Source organism: Podarcis cretensis, assembly GCF_951804945.1.
Source record: "Podarcis cretensis genome assembly, chromosome: 2".
Classification (NCBI taxonomy): domain Eukaryota; kingdom Metazoa; phylum Chordata; class Lepidosauria; order Squamata; family Lacertidae; genus Podarcis; species Podarcis cretensis.
Genome location: NC_137171.1, coordinates 111,769,956 through 111,786,052, shown reverse-complemented (window position 1 = coordinate 111,786,052; position 16,097 = coordinate 111,769,956). Strand labels below are relative to the sequence as shown.

At 45.1% G+C, this 16,097-nt stretch overlaps 2 protein-coding genes across 3 annotated transcripts in view; one reads left to right on the top strand and one right to left on the bottom strand.

Annotated features, from left to right (window-relative positions):
* The window catches only part of LOC307209015 (killer cell lectin-like receptor subfamily B member 1B allele A), a 250,274-nt gene that overhangs the window by 176,910 nt on the left and 57,267 nt on the right, over positions 1 to 16,097 (bottom strand). The gene's annotated exons all lie outside the window — the stretch shown is intronic.
* LOC307209029 (C-type lectin domain family 2 member D-like) lies at positions 8,632 to 15,369 on the top strand. Its single transcript, XM_079964115.1, has 5 exons — positions 8,632 to 8,984; positions 9,846 to 9,941; positions 11,225 to 11,424; positions 13,712 to 13,809; positions 15,064 to 15,369. The coding sequence occupies exons 1-5, from the start codon at positions 8,888 to 8,890 to the stop codon at positions 15,206 to 15,208; spliced, it is 636 nt and encodes a 211-aa protein (XP_079820241.1). The 5' UTR covers positions 8,632 to 8,887; the 3' UTR covers positions 15,209 to 15,369.

Here is a 16,097-nt window from a genome sequence, read left to right as displayed (position 1 = left end):
TCTTAACCTGAAACTGTTCTTAACCTGAAGCACCACTTTAGCTAATGGGGCCTCCTGCTGCTGCCCGATTTCTGTTCTTATCCTGAAGCAAAGCTCTTAACCTGAAGCACTATTTCTGGGTTAGCGGAGTCTGTAACCTGAAGCGTATGTAACCCGAGGTACCACTGTACATATGTGCTTAAGATATACAGGTATGTGACTTGTGTTTTGCACTTGGGAATTGCAAAAGAATACAAAAAAGTTATGTTTCTAAGGAGTTGTGGGGTAGATAGCTAGGCCCTACTCTGTTTCAGCCGAACGATCCCAATTTCTGTCTGTGCTTCTCGGCGACAGCTGAATCTGGTATCACTGAATTCTCTGTACCTATTTTAGTTATTTCTAACAGAAAAGAGCAACCAAGTTACAACCCTGTTTTTCCTGAATGTTGCCCATATAACTGGACTGGCTTTAGAAACAAATGCTACTACTTTTCGGAAGAAGAAGGGGATTGGAACTCCAGCTACATGTTTTGCTTCTCAAACAATGCGTCTCTTGCTAGGATTGAAGAGGATGAAAAGGTGAGGTGTGGAAACATTGTCTGTCTGTCCCAGTATGTTTCTGAGCACAATTCAAAGTGTTGGTGTTGACCTTTAAAGCCCTAAACGGCCTCGGTCCAGTATACCTGAAGGAGCGTCTCCACCTCCATCGTTCTACCGGACACTGAGGTCCAGCACCGAGGGCCTTCTGGCGGTTCCCTCGCTGTGAGAAGCCAAGTTACAGGGAAGCAGGCAGAGGGCCTTCTCGGTAGTGGCGCCCTCCCTCTGGAACGCCCTCCCACCAGATGTCAAAGAGAACAACAACTACCGGACTTTTAGAAGACATCTGAAGGCAGCCCTGTTTAGGGAAGCTTTTAATGTTTAATAGGTTATTGTATTTTCAAAGCCATGGTTTTTCGAGAAACCACAAGTTAACCATGAGTTGTCCTATGGGTGGTCAAAGAAACCATGGCTTTGGCTCATTTTCCAACTGCTTTTGCCTCATGCTTTTGTAGCTTGGTTAGTGGTCAGACAAACCATGGTTAAAGAAGGGCGCTGGGTTAGCACATAACACTAAGTGATTGTTAAAACAAACAAGCATTTGTAATTATTATTATTGTTATTATTTATACCCCGTCCATCCGGTCAGGTCTCCCCAGCCACTCCAAGCAGCTCCCAACAGAATATTAATAATAATAAGAAGTGCTTTTTTTCTTTAAAAAATGTTTAGGGGTATTCTCGTTTTCCTACTCATATTGAAATACTGCCCCTCAATGAGGTCAAACTTAGATTCACAAAATGTTTAGAGGTATGCGTACCCCTGCCTTCCCCCAGAAAAAAAGGATTGATAAGAATAATAAATCGATAGAACATCAAACATTAAACACGACCCTAAACAGGGCTGCCTTCAGATGTCTTCTAAAAGTCAGATAGTTGTTTATTTCCTTGACATCTGACGGGAGGACGTTCCAGAGGGCGGGTGCCACTACTGAAAAGGCCCTCTGCCTGGTTCCCTGTAACCTCACAGTAGGCAGTGAGGAAACCGCCAGAAGACCCTCGGAGCTGGACCTCATTGTCTGGGCTGAACGATGGGGGTGGAGACACTCCTTCAGGTATTCTGGGCCGAGGCCATTTGGGGCTTTAAAGGTCAGCACCAATACTTTGAAGTGTGCTCAGAAACATACTGGGAGCCAATGTAAGTCTTTCAAGACCGGTGTTATATGGTCTCAGCGGCCACTCCCAGTCACCAGTCTAGCTGCCACATTCTGGATTAGTTGTAGCCTGCAACAAACCATAGCTTCAGATCAGTAAGTAAACCACATAATTCTAACCCATAGTTTAATAAACAATAGTTTAATAAACCACGGCTTATGTGAACCAGGCTATATTGTACTATAATCATTAAGTTCAACCATTATGTAATACAAAGGAGCTGATTTAAATACAGAAATTATTGTAGGGTCATAGCAGTAAACATTGAGCACATAAAATATTTTTTGTTAAAAAGTATTTATTTAAACAAACACCCCACCCCACATTTGTATCCTGTGCTGGTAGCAGAACTGAGTTAAGAACTCCATCCAGCATTCGCTATTAATGAAACAAATGCAGGAAATAGAATGAGGATGTTAAAATGATGAGAGAATAATAATTATGTTAAAAAATGTTGGAGAATAGTTCTTTTTAATATGTTTTTTTTTATTTTGTGTGTGTTATATTTGTTATAAACTTGGAAATTTGGGGGGGGGATGTTAGAGAATAAGAATAACTAATAAGCAGATAAGATATATGTGTCAAATAAGATAATGTGTCAAAAAACCAGAATGGGAAACTGAGGGAAGTCGTGGGGGAGGGGGAAATTGGGGAACAATATTTTTGTTAGAGAGCCAGTGTGGTGTAGTGGTTAAGAGCGGTAGACTCATAATCTGGGAACTGGGTTCGTGTCTCCGCTCCTCCACATGCAGCTGCTGGGTGACCTTGGGCCAGTCACACTTCTCTGAAGTCTCTCAGCCCCACTCACCTCACAGAGTGTTTGTTGCGGGGGAGGAAGGGAAAGGAGAAGGTTAGCTGCTTTGAGACTCCTTCAGGTAGTGATAAAGCGGGATATCAAATCCAAACTCTTCTTCTTCTTCTTCTTCTTCTTGTTATATATTATATGATATTCGGATGTCAAAAAATGGTAAAATGTTAATAAAAATTATTTATGTAAAAAAAGAACTCCATCCAACAAGTTGCTCTTTCTTTTTTAAAAAAAGAAACTGGTAAACATTTTAGATTTGTGTAATGTTTTCAGTTGCACTGTGAACATGGCGGTTCAAGGCTCTAATACCTTCTGGTCTTTTAAAGGCTTATTGTAAACTTCATGACATGAAGAGGAGCTACTGGATTGGCATCCAACCTGGGATGGGAAAGACCCGGAAATGGCTAAATGGAGACACTGCGACGTGAGTCCTTCCCATAAATACTGATAATCAAAAATGAAATGTTTCCCAAGACAGCTCGGTATATAATTGTTTATCAAAGAGCTTCTTCCCTAAGCAACATAATTTTGAACAAAATCACAATTCCCCTGAAATGGGAGTTCAGAATGCAATTTATTTGAAATCCTGCAGGTGACATGCTTCAGATCACAGCAGGTGCTACAATAACTATGTTCTACTTTCAGTGTCAGGGACCAGGTGGCGCTGTGGGTTAAAGCCTCAGCGCCTAGGACTTGCCGATCGAAAGGTCGGCGGTTCGAATCCCTGCGGCGGGGTGCGCTCCCGCTGCTCGGTCCCAGCGCCTGCCAACCTAGCAGTTCAAAAGCACCTCCGGGTGCAAGTAGATAAATAGGGACCGCTTACCAGCGGGAAGGTAAACGGCGTTTCCGTGTGCGGCTCTGGCTCGCCAGAGCAGCGATGTCACGCTGGCCACGTGACCCGGAAGTGTCTCCGGACAGCGCTGGCCCCTGGCCTCTTAAGTGAGATGGGCGCACAACCCCAGAGTCTGTCAAGACTGGCCCGTACGGGCAGGGGTACCTTTACTTTACCTTTACTTTCAGTGTCAGAGGCAACTGAAAGATTTGAGGAGTGAGGTTATCACGCCTCTATTATTGTCTATGCCGGGTCGCTGAGCTATTGCTACTGTGTCCTTTCTTTTAGCAGATCGAGATGATCAGGTGACAGCAAAAACTGCAAGGTTTTTTAGTGGGGACCAATTAGAATAAGATAAACTAGGGCCCAGGGCCTTTTCAGTACTGGCCCCAACTTGGTGGAACACTCTCTCACAAGAGACTAGGGCCCTGCGGGACTTGACATCTTTCCGCAGGGCCTGCAAGACAGAGCTGTTCCGCCTGGCCTTTGGTTTGGACTCAGTCTGAATCTTATGTTTTCCTCCCCTCGTGGTTTTGATCTATGGGCTACTTTTAAAATGAGGCTGCTTTTTAAATTGCATTTAAACCTGTATTTTAAATTGCCCCCCCCCCATTATGTTCCTATTGTAATTTTACTGGTGTTAGCAGCCCTGAGCCCGGCTTTGGCCGGGGAGGGCAGGGTATAAATAAATTGTTGTTGTTGTTGTTGTTGTTCATTATTATTGTTATTATTGTTATTGTTGTTGTTGTTGTGTTGTTGTTGTTGATGATGATGATGATGTAATCCCCCAAAATGTATTTTATATAGTTAAGTTTTTACCTCTATCTTCAGTACATTTTATTTTGTGGCTGTGGCTGATGCAAATAAAGATTCTTCTTATTCCGATTCTTTTTGCAAGTCTTGCAGAGCAGTGCTGGGCTTGCGGGGTGCTGCAAGTACACCCCTCAAAGCAGGGCAGGATCAGCCGGCCAAGCTCCTCACTTTGCGGCCAGGCAGGAGACACAACACAGCTCCACTTTGCTCCAGTGGGCAGGGGTTGCGCCCTGCCCCACAGCACGCTACGTGCCCTCTGGCTTGCGCACGCCCACCGCAGGTGCCAACAGGGAACACTCTGCCACTGTCCTATTCACATGTGTTCCAGGTGCCAAGTGAATTGAGCTGCATTATCCTAACGTGTCAATACCAATTTATTGTTGTAGGGGAGACATTTGACCCTTGCCTGACTCTATATTTTGTGTTGCAGGATGAAAGTGATTGGAACAGGAAAATGTGCCTATTGGAAAGCGCAAGATGACAATGCCACAGCCTCAAGGTGCACCTCAGCACATCAGTGGATTTGCAGCATATCTGTCAAATCTAAAAATCACGATGAAATATGAATGAAAAATGTGTTAAAGATAGTAAACGTAGTTTCCTCCAAATGTGTTGCACTATGGCTACCATCATCCCTGCCCATGCTGGCAGTGGTTAATGGGTGCTTGCATCTTGTTCACCACCCACCCCTGTGTTATACAGTGGTACCTTGGGTTACGAACTTAATTCGTTCTGGAGGTCCATTCTTAACCTGAGATACCACTTTAGCTAATGGGGCCTCCTGCTGCAGCCACTGGTGAGCGATTTCTGTTCTCATCCTGGGGCAAAGTTCTTAATGCAAGGTACTACTTCCAGGTTAGCAGAGTCTGTAACCCAAAGTGCTTGTAACCCAAGGTGTTTTTAACCCGAGGTACCACTGTATAGGGATGCCATACGACCCAATTTCCTCCTAAAATGGCGTCCTGGATAATTTTTCGAAAATTGGGCAAATGTCTTGGGAAACTGGCAGTGGGGTTTAAATTGTGCCAGAAATGCTTTAGAAAGCTCCAAAGGTGAAAAATTCCTGTGGCTTTTACTTTAAAAAAGCTCAACTTTGGGATCTTCCTAAAAAAAGCTGAACTTATGTGGGATGTAATATAAGCAGTCAAGTACAACACTTCCTGTTTCCCCAGAGTGGACACACAGCGGAATGTTACTTCAGTTGCAGCAGGACTTCCTGTCACACCTGGTCTGGAACACCCTCCCCCTGCGTGTGACCAGGTAGATGGGCATGACCCTGGGAGACCCCATAAAAGAAGAAGAGTTTGGATTTGATATCCCGCTTTATCACTATCCAAAGGAGTCTCAAAGCAGCTAACATTCTCCTTTCCCTTCCTCCCCCACAACAAACACTCTGTGAGGTGAGTGGGGCTGAGAGACTTCAGAGAAGTGTGACTGGCCCAAGGTCACCCAGCAGCTGCATGTGGAGGAGCGGGGAAGAGAACCCAGTTCACCAGATTACGAGTCTATCACTCTTAACCACTACACCACACTGGCTGGTCACACAGCCATCCTTCACTTGAAGCCGTGCTGCTCTCTTGATGCCATCCCTCCTTGTTTTTGTTGTTCTTTCGATGCTGATACTGTTGTATCAGCATATGGGACGAGCCCACATTCTCTTCTGTAACTCTAAGCCAGGGGTCAGCAAGGCTTCACTCCTGCAGAGATCGTCCGTGGGACAGACGGGCGCAGCACGACACCGGAAATCGTGTCTGTGCATGTCTGTGGTGCCAGAAATTGCTTCTGCACATGCCCAGATGCCCAAAATTGTGCCTGCGCAGAAGTGGGAGTGACTGTCCGCAGGCCCAATCCAGAACCCATTCGGGCCGGAATTGGCCCCCAGGCCTTAGGTTGCCGACCTCTGCTCTAAGCTAAAGCCTGCCTTCAGGGATCCAACTGTGAACTGAATGTGAACTGAATGTGAGTAAACTTCTTGTTACATATAAAGAAGATCTTCATGTATTTATTCTTTTTAGGAGGTATAAAAGGGGACTTACCAGGAGCAAAACCCAATCTGGACAAATCCACCAACTAGCTTCCTGCTATACACTGGGGAATGTATTCCGCTGCTGACTCACAAGCATGAGTGAGGAAGGATACTATTAAATAAATATATCCTCTCCTGGTACATTCCCACAACTTTCAGGGTGTCCTGGTTTTTACTTCAAAGCTGCAGACTAAAAGCAGAGGGAGCTGGAATCAAATCTCTTTACTTAACTCTGGGTAACTCTGGGCTTGCAACTTTCAATGTTTTCACATATGTGACATAAATAATAAGAGTCCCCTCCACTCCTGCCTTTTTCTTTCCCTTCCCTTGTGGAATGGTTTTGCCGAAAATGTACTTTCATTTATCATCTCTCATACAGCCTCTCTTACAAGATTTAGCACTATAGAGGTGAGAGCTTGCTGTGTATTGGGGTAGGAAGGCGAGACAAAATTGCCTGCATTGCAATGATACGTTTACATTACCCGAGCTCTTGTAGGAGCTGAAACGGATGAGAGTGGATGCCTCTCATCATGTGAGGTTTTGAGCCAGGGACAGGAACCAGGGCTATAAAAGGCTTTCTCCTGACCTAAAGCAGCATCAGTTGTCAGGAAGCAGGCAGTGCGGCCCACTAACCTTCATTACTCTTCAATATGAGGTTCTATGTGATGAATTTGTACCTGGGTCTCACTGCATATGTTTGTTACATGATGGAAGTTGATGACTTCTTCCAGTACTTACACAAATGTCCAGGAACCAGGAGGCTACTGTTTGTGGCAATGAAGTGAACAGGACAGAGGGAGAGGGCAATAAGAGAAGCTGCAGTCCTCTCGCCACCGGCAGCTACCCCTTCCCTCCTGCCAGCTGACAGCAGCAGTAGTCTTGCAACCTCTGCACCTGAGCCAATCTATGTCTCCAGCTACAAAGCATAGATGGGGCCAATACAGTGGTACCTAGGTTCTCAAACGTCTTGGTTTCCAAATGACGAAAACCCAGAAGTAAGTGTTCTGGTTTTCGAATGTTTTTTGGAAGCTGAACATCCGATGCGGTTGTTGGCTATTGTTTCCGGGGCGCCTGCACCAATCAGAAGCTGCGCCTTGGTTTTTGAACATTTCAGAAGTCAAACGGACTTCAGGAATAGATTAAGTCTGGCACTTTTGTTTTTGCTACTTATTTTGTATTTTTGTTTTTGAGGCTTTTTGGGTTAATTTATTTTGTGACTGTGTGGATGATAATTTTTATCATCTACACTACTGTCTTGTTTATTTTATAGTACAGTACATTGATTATTGCTTTCATTTTATGGATCAATGGTTTCGTTAGATAGTAAAATTCATCTTAAATTGCTGTTTTAGGGGGGGTTGTTTTAAAAAGTCTGGAACGGATTAATCCATTTTGCATTACTTTCTATGGGAAAGTGCGCCTTGGTTTTGGAACACTTTGGTTTTGGAACGGACTTCTGGAACGGATTAAGTTTGAGAACCAAGGTACCACTGTACTGCTATACTGGTTTTCATTGCAGTAACTCCCCATCCTTGACTCATCCAAGGAAATAGTCCAGCATTCTAACCCTCACACCACACTGGTTCCCATAGCTGGAGTCTGCAAAAGCAGGGGAGCACATGACACTGAATAAAGGACCAAGCTCACTACTAACACATACACACATACACATACACACGCAGAACCCCATACAGTATTTCCCCACACAAAGAGACAAGTCTGTCGTTAGACGGGGGGGGGGGGGCGGGGGATGGACCTCTGCGACCTTCCAGATGCGGTTCGGCTCCAACTTCCAGCAGCCGTTTCCCTTTTTTTAAGGGAAATTCAGTGGCGTAGCGTGGGTTGTCAGCACCCGGGGCAAGGCAAGTAATTTGCGCCCCCTAACCCGTGGATTTGCGCCCCCTAACCCTAACCCCCAGATGTTGCGCCCGGTGCGGCCGGCCCCCCCTGCACCCCCCACGCTACGCCACTGGGGAAATTCCCTTATTCCGAATAGAATTCGATTCTCTCTCCCGGCCGAAATGGAAGGCGCTCGGAGGCAGCCCGCACTTCGCTCGCTCGGTGCCCTGCCCGCCCTGCGCGCCCTGGAGCTGCCGAGCAGCCGGCAAAGAGGAGGCGGAGGCGACCCCGCTTGGCTACAAACGGCGCAGACTTCTCCTCCTCCTCCTCCTCCTTCCTGGAGCTCCTCCTATCAAAGGATGACGAAATGCAATTGGAAACCCCGCAGCGAATCCGGAGCGCCACTTTCCTTTGCGCGCAAATTCAAATTGCCAAGCTCATCCGGACATCTCGCGTCGGTTTTGCTCTTGGAGAAAGCGTGTGCAAAGCACGGGCCAACCTGTGCAGGTACGGCGATTAAAAGCCAGGGAATCGGGAGCGCGGGGGTCTCGGCGTGGGGGCGACAGCCGCGATTGGGGGTGGGGTGGGGAATGTCATTGCATTGCAGTGCAGTTATCTCAGCTAAAGCATCCAGGACCGATGGCCTTCCAAGCTCTGCTTAAGAACCTTGCGAAGATCCACTTGCGAAACTAAGCAGGGTCCGGTATGGTTTCAAACGGGTTGGGGGAACAAGTGGTGACATCCCTGCATCGCACGGGGTTGGACTAGATGACCCTCGCGGTACCTTCCAACGCCACGCAGTTTTTCTTGAGAGGAGCGAGAGCACAGTCTTTTTATCTTGTATGGCTACAGGAAAGATGGAAGCCGGATCAAAATCCGAGGAAGAGCATTTGGACTCTCCCCACCCGCATGTTGACCTTGAGCAAAGGGAGGCATCTGGTAAGCGCATCTCCTTTGCTCCAAGTCTTTGTTCCTGCAGGTGCCGCCTAAACACTTTGCTTCTTTATGGCAGCCCTTTGGCTTCAAGACCTGCTTATAGCTCTGCATTGCACTGGACTCTCTGCCTGTGAGGCCATTGTTTCTGCTCTTCCCAATACTGCCTAACTATACAATCCAGGCCATGTCTGCTCAGATGCATGCCTCGCTTTGTATAGTAGAGATTCTTCTCTTGCAAGCGTGGTTTCCCATTCGCTATAATGGGAAACTTAAAAGCAGCTACAGCTTTCTCTCCTTTTGGCCAGATCAGGTGACAGCAAAAACTGCAAGGTTTTTAGTGGTGGCAATTAGAATAAGATGTCTTATTTGAGTATTGGTGTAAACCCCCAAAATGTATTTTCTATAGTTAAGTTTTTACCTCTATTTTCAGTAATAATAATATTATAATAATATTATGATTTATTATTTATACCCCGCCCATCTGGTTGAGTTTCCCCAGCCACTCTGAGTGGCTTCCAATATTTTATTTTATTTTATTTTATTTTATTTTATTTTATTTTATTTTATTTTATTTTATTTTATTTTATTTTATTTTATTTTATTTTATTTTATTTTATTTTATTTTATTTTATTGCTATGGCTAGTGGCTAATGCAAGTAAAGATTCTTCGGCTCTGCTCTGCCTTTCGACCAGAATGAACGAGCTGAGTAGATTAAGCAGATCCAGTGTTTGGTTTTTGCTGGGGAAGTAAAAGGGATTCACTTTCCCCCATGATCCCTTATAAGGAGGGATCCTTATCCAGTCTGCCCTTCTTAAGTTCTTACAAATGCTCATGCGTTTAGCTGTTCTTTTCCCTCTTTGTAGCATCTCCCAAGATCTGGAAATACCTATCAATTAAAGATATTCTCATAGGCGTCCTCGTTTTCCTGGTCATTGCGCTTACCATTACCGTTATAGCAGGTAAGTTTTCTGAACCTCAGTGTTACTCCCTTAAGATTTTTATCTTCCCTCTTGGGTCTGAGGTAGCTGCATGCCTTCAGCCAGCTTCTCAAAATCAGAACTTAGGCTATTGCCTGGCTTTCAGCCACTGCCATGTCTGACAGCCTTGCCCCAAAGCAGTTGTTCAATGATCCATATTCCTACAAGGACACACTGAGACCATGTGCTTTGGCCACAGGTGGGAACATCTGGCATTGGAGGGAAAGAGATGCTTAGCCAGAGGGTTAGAGCAGGGGTTGGCAACCTAAGGCCCCAGGGGCCGGATACAGCCCAATCGCCTTCTCAATCCGGCCCGCGGACGGTCCAGGAATTAGCATGTTTTTACATGAGTAGAATGTGCCCTTTTATTTAAGATGCACCTCTGGGTTATTTGTAGGGCCTGCCTGGTGTTTTTACACGGGTAGAATGTGTGCTTTTATTTAAAATGCATCTCTGGGTTATTTGTGGGGCATAGGAATTCGTTCATTCCCCCCCCCCCCAAAAAAATACAGTGGTACCTCGGGTTAAGAACTTAATTTGTTCTGGAGGTCTGTTCTTAACCTGAAGCTGTTCTTAACCGGAAGCACCACTTTAGCTAATGGGGCCTCCCGCTGCCGCCACACCGCCGGAGCACGATTTCTGTTCTCAACGTGAAGCAAAGTTTTTAACCCGAGGTAATATTTCTGGGTTAGCGGAGTCTGTAACCTGAAGCGTATGTAACCCGAGTTACCACTGTATAATCCAGCCCCCCACAAGGTCTGGCTGAAAAAGTCCCTGACCCCTGGGTTAGAGGGTGGTATGGTGGTGAGGTCAGAGCAGTGCGGATGCACCAGCAGAGCCTATCTGACACTCCTGCACAGCCCTGACCTCACCACCTTCTCAGCACCCAGATAACACTGGTCAACAACAAATTTGTTGTCTGCGTTTTTTCAGTTGATTTAGGACAAATCTGATGTGCTGAGTCCAAAAATCACATTGGTTTTGCACAATCAGGTCAAGTTTTTCAGCTATGGCCACATGTCGTTTTTTTACGTTTTTGTTCACATGTACGCTTGTGTGGAGCATTTTAGAAGAAATTGGTGGGGGTAAAATGCCATGTTGATCTGGGCGCTGAGAAGGTGGCGAGGTCAGGGCTGTGCAGGAGTGTACTATTTCTGGGTTAGCGGAGTCTATAACCTGAAGCGTCTGTAACCTGAGGTACCACTGTATGCCTCTCCAAATGGGTGGTTTGGGCAGGTTACCCCAGTTTTCTATTCCTTCCACAGTGACAGCCCCCAGAGAAGCCAAGCAACTGGGTCATCAGCTGGTTCCCTCCACGCTCTGCGGTCTACCATGTCCACATCACTGGATTGGCTATGCGGGAAAGTGCTATCACTTTTCGAAGAAGAAAAGGAATTGGAACTCCAGCAGAAGCTACTGCGAGTCCCACAATGCCTCCTTGGCTAGGATTGAAAGTGAAGAGCAGGTAAGAGAGGGGTCCTTTGTCCCCTCTTTGGCAGCATGATGAAACGAGTCGCCTTATCTATGAAGTTAACTACGCATCGTAACCCTGAATATCTTGCAGAATTTCAGTGGCTGCTTTTAAGGGCAAAGTGACTTTGGTGTTGGAGACAATCTGGAGAAATGATGGAAGGAAGGAAGGAAGGAAGGAAGAATATATATATGTGTGTGTGTGTATTTGTGTGTGTGTGTGTGTGTGTGTGTGTGTGTGTGTGTGTATGTTGTTGTTGTTGTTTAGTCGTTTAGTCGTGTCCGACTCTTCGTGACCCCATGGACCAGAGAACGCCAGGCACTCCTGTCCTCCACTGCCCCCCGCAGCTTGGTCAGACTCATGCTGGTAACCTCGAAAACACTATCCAACCATCTCGTCCTCTGTCGCCCCCTTCTCCTTGTGCCCTCCATCTTTCCCAACATCAGGGTCTTCTCCAGGGAGTCTTCTCTTCTCATGAGGTGGCCAAAGTACTGGAGCCTCAGCTTCACAATCTGTCCTTCCAGTGAGCGTGTGTGTATATATGTGTGTGTGTGTGTGTGTGTGTGTGTGTGTGTGTGTGTGTGTATATATATATATACACATATCCGTTTCCCCCTAACAGCTGTTTTCCCACTCAGCATCATTTCCCCCCAAATCCTTGCTTACCAGGCGAAAAAGCACATGGGGCACGGAAAATAATAATAATAATAATAATAATTAAAAAAAAAATTATTTACAGCTCACCCATCTGACTGGGTTGCCCCAGCCAATCAGGGCGGCTTCTAACATAACATAAAAATACAACTATGCATCACACATTTTTTTTTAAAAAAAACCCACTCCTGTCATTTCTCTGCTCTAAATTTCCTACTCCTGGTGCTGCTTCACTTAAAAAAAAAGAAGGTGGGTCACTAAACTCCTGGTTTATATGATGTATCATGCAAAGCCCACGAACAATAAGAATATTATTCTGCAGAAAAAGAAGTAAATCCCATTGAGTTCAACAAGGCATAATAATAATAATAATATTTATTATTTATGCCCCGCCCATCTGGCTGGGCTTCCCCAGCCACTCTGGGCAGCTTCCAACAAAATATTAAAATACAGTAGTCCATCAAACATTAAAAGCTTCCCTAAACAGGGCTGCCTTCAAATGTCTTCTAAAAGTCTGGGAGTTGTTGTTCTCTTTGACATCTGGTGGGAGGGCGTTCCACAGGGCGGCTACCACTACCGAGAAGGCCCCCTGCCTGGTTCCATGTTACTTGGCTTCTCACAGTGAGGGAACTGCCAGAAGGCCCTCGGAGCTGAACCTCAGCGTCCTGGCAGAAGGATGGGGGTGGAGACGCTCCTTCAGGTATACTGGACCGAGTGGATCTGGCCAAGAGTTCAAATCCTGCCTGTGGGCAACTTTGACAGCTGGGGAGCAAAAGCACAGGGCTCTGCAGGTGCCAACAGTCATACAGCCAAGGACAGAACAGGTGGATGTGGTTGGGCCAAACAGAGTCACAGGGAAATTAGGACCCGGCCCAGGCCTAGTTGGGTCCATGAGCTGGAGGTTTATAGGATTAGCTACCATTGTATATACACCATGGCAGCTGCTGGGAAGTGAAGAAAAGGAAGGCAAAAGAGAAAGGGAGTGGCACTGGTGAAGTTGTAGACTCTCCTTCCAGGGAGGTTATTAAGCAGAGGTTGGGTGGCCATCTGTCATGGATGCTTGAGTTGAGATTCCTGCTTTTCAGGGGGTTGGACTAGATGACCCTTGGGGGTCTCTTCCAACTCTACGATTCTGTGACCATTGGCTTTCTCTCCACCCACAACAAACATGTGGCTTCAAGACATTACCCCAAAGGGAATGCAGCCCTTGAAAGAAAAATAGGTTGCCTACTCTTGCGTTACACATGCTAGGGAGTAAGCCCCACTGAACGCATTGAAATGAATGCATATATTATTATTATTGTATATAATAATAATTATAATAATATTTTATTTATATCCCGCCCTCCCCAGCCGAAGGCGGGCTCAGAGCAGCTAACAACAATAAAAGTAACACAGTTTACATAAAATCACAATCAATTAATTGAAATGCATTCTAAAATCAATTCATTCTAAAATCAATTCAAAATCAAATTAATGGCAACCATGACTGTTATCATCAACTAGGTGTACTTGCTGACGTTTTCATCTAACATGTTGACGTGTGCTGCGTGTTTACTGGCCGAAGTGCTTATCTGTGAATAGCGCAGGGCAGAATTCTAACATCCATTTTCTCTGGTCTTCAAAGGAATATGTGAAGCATCTCGCTGGCAACCATGACTTCTGGATCGGTCTCAGAAGAGACCCAGGTCAACCCTGGAGATGGCTAAATGGAGAAAATTCAACGTGAGTCCCTTTCAGTTTTCGGTGCTGAGGCATCAGCAACCAAAGCGTCTCCAATTCACTGTTAACAGGATGGATTCTGTGACTATTATTCTTCCCAGTATAATTCTGAATCAGATGTCAACATTTATGCGCAGCTGAAAGCCAGGCGCATCACATCTGAAAATACAAAATCAGAAACTCAGTTTCGCTGGATCTCTGTAGGTAAACAGTTCCCTTTATCTTTCATAGTTTGCTTTCTTTCATAGATCGCTTTCCCCTACAATAAGTCCAAGCAACGGATGGATTTATAAACAATATTTAAAATAAGAAAGCAATGGCAGACTTTATAGGGATTTGTTTATTATTTTTGGTGTGCTCTCTATAATCTTAACACATTTATGATATGCTGACGGCCGCAACCTTAGATAGAGGAAAAACCTGAAAACTTGTATGAGCCACAAGTATGACAAATGATTGAGGCCTGTTGAAGCAGTCACATCTTTGGTCATCAGTTTCATGAAAATCAGCTTGTAGAGGCTCCGAGGGCCTTCTGGCAGTTCCCTCACTGTGAGAAGAGAGATTACAGGGAACCAGGCAGAGGCCCTTCTTGGTAGTGGCCCCCGCCCTGTGGAACGCCCTCCCATCAGATGCCAAGGAAATAAACAACTATCTGACTTTTAGAAGACATCTGAAGGCAGCCCTGTTTAGGGAAGTTTTTAATGTTTAATGTTTTATCGCTTTTTGATTTTATTGTTAATATTCTGTTGGGAGGCACCCAGAGCGGCTGGGGAAACCCAGCGAGATGGGCGGGGTATAAATAATATTTTTTTATTATTATTATACAGTGGAACCTCGGGTTACAGACGCTTCAGGTTACAGACTCTGCTAACCCAGAAATAGTACCTCGGGTTAAGAATTTTGCTTCAGGATGAGAACAGAAATCGTGTGGTGACGGCGCAGCGGGAAGCCCCATTAGCTAAAGTGGTACCTCAGGTTAAGAATAGTTTCAGGTTAAGAACGGACCTCCAGAACAAATTAAGTTCTTAACCCGAGGTACCACTCTATTATAGTAGAGATGTTTCAACAATGAGCTTGTTTCCTTTTATTAAACTCTGCTTACATCTCCATCCTTTTCTGGGCCATTTTATTTTAGTCCACCAGGTTTTTCTCCCACGCACCACCTTTGTGCTAGACTTTAGAAAAAGCCTGAAGAAAGATCATCTTGAGACATGTGTCTGCCGCTTTGATACAGGTTTGTGATGCTTTGTGTTGCAGACTCAGAATCACAGGAAAAGGTGGGGAATGTGTCCATCTCGACAGTGAAGCCATAGCTGCCGCCTCGGGCTGCCACACAGAACTTCCTTGCATCTGCAGCAAACCTTCTGCATGTACAAGTTCTAACTGTTTATCATCCTCATAGCCCAAACACTGGAGAAGAGCTGGAGTGAGTAAAGTCAAGAAAATAAGGAACCAAGATGACAAATGGATGAACTGGGTAGGATACCACCCTAAGTATGGCTAGGAATTTGTTCTTAAATGCAAATACACTCAGAATTAGTACTACAGTGGTGCCCCGCAAGACGAATGCCTCGCAAGACGGAAAACTCACTAGACGGAAGAGTTTTCCGTTTTGGAGGTGCTTCGCAAAACAAATTTCCTATGGGCTTGCTTCGCAAGACGAGAATGTCTTGCGAGTTCCTGCGGGTTCCCCCCCCTTTTTCTAAGCCAATAAGCCGCTTATCTGCTTATCCGCTAAGCCGATAAGCTGCTAAAAGCCGCTAATAGCGCTAAGCCGCTAAGCCGTCAATGGGCTTGCTTCGCAAGTCGAAAAAACCGCTAGATGAAGAGACTCGCGGAACGGATTCTTTTCGTCTTGCGATGCACCACTTTATTTGGGCAGCCTTGGAGGCTGCTATTAGATACTCCCCAGCAACTGCTTTGTGGAGCATCTAGTAGGATGGGGTACAATTTAAACTAATTATCTCGTATTTGAAAAATACTCAGCCATGCAGTTAGAATACTTAGAAGGAGTGATACTAAAATGAAATGGAAATGGAGTTCATCGTAAGGGAAAGGACAACGTGCACTTAGATTTTTACCATGTAATATAGAATTTATATATATATAAGTTTTTTTAACATTATTTTCAACAGTAATTAAAAATACTTTTACATCTTATTCAAATTTTTGACTTCCATCAATCCTCTCTGAAAATTTTCCAATCTGATCTCTCATTATGCATTTCTTATCTTCCCTATTACATTTCAAACGCATAACAAATATCTCTATCTTTTTCTACTTACAAAGCT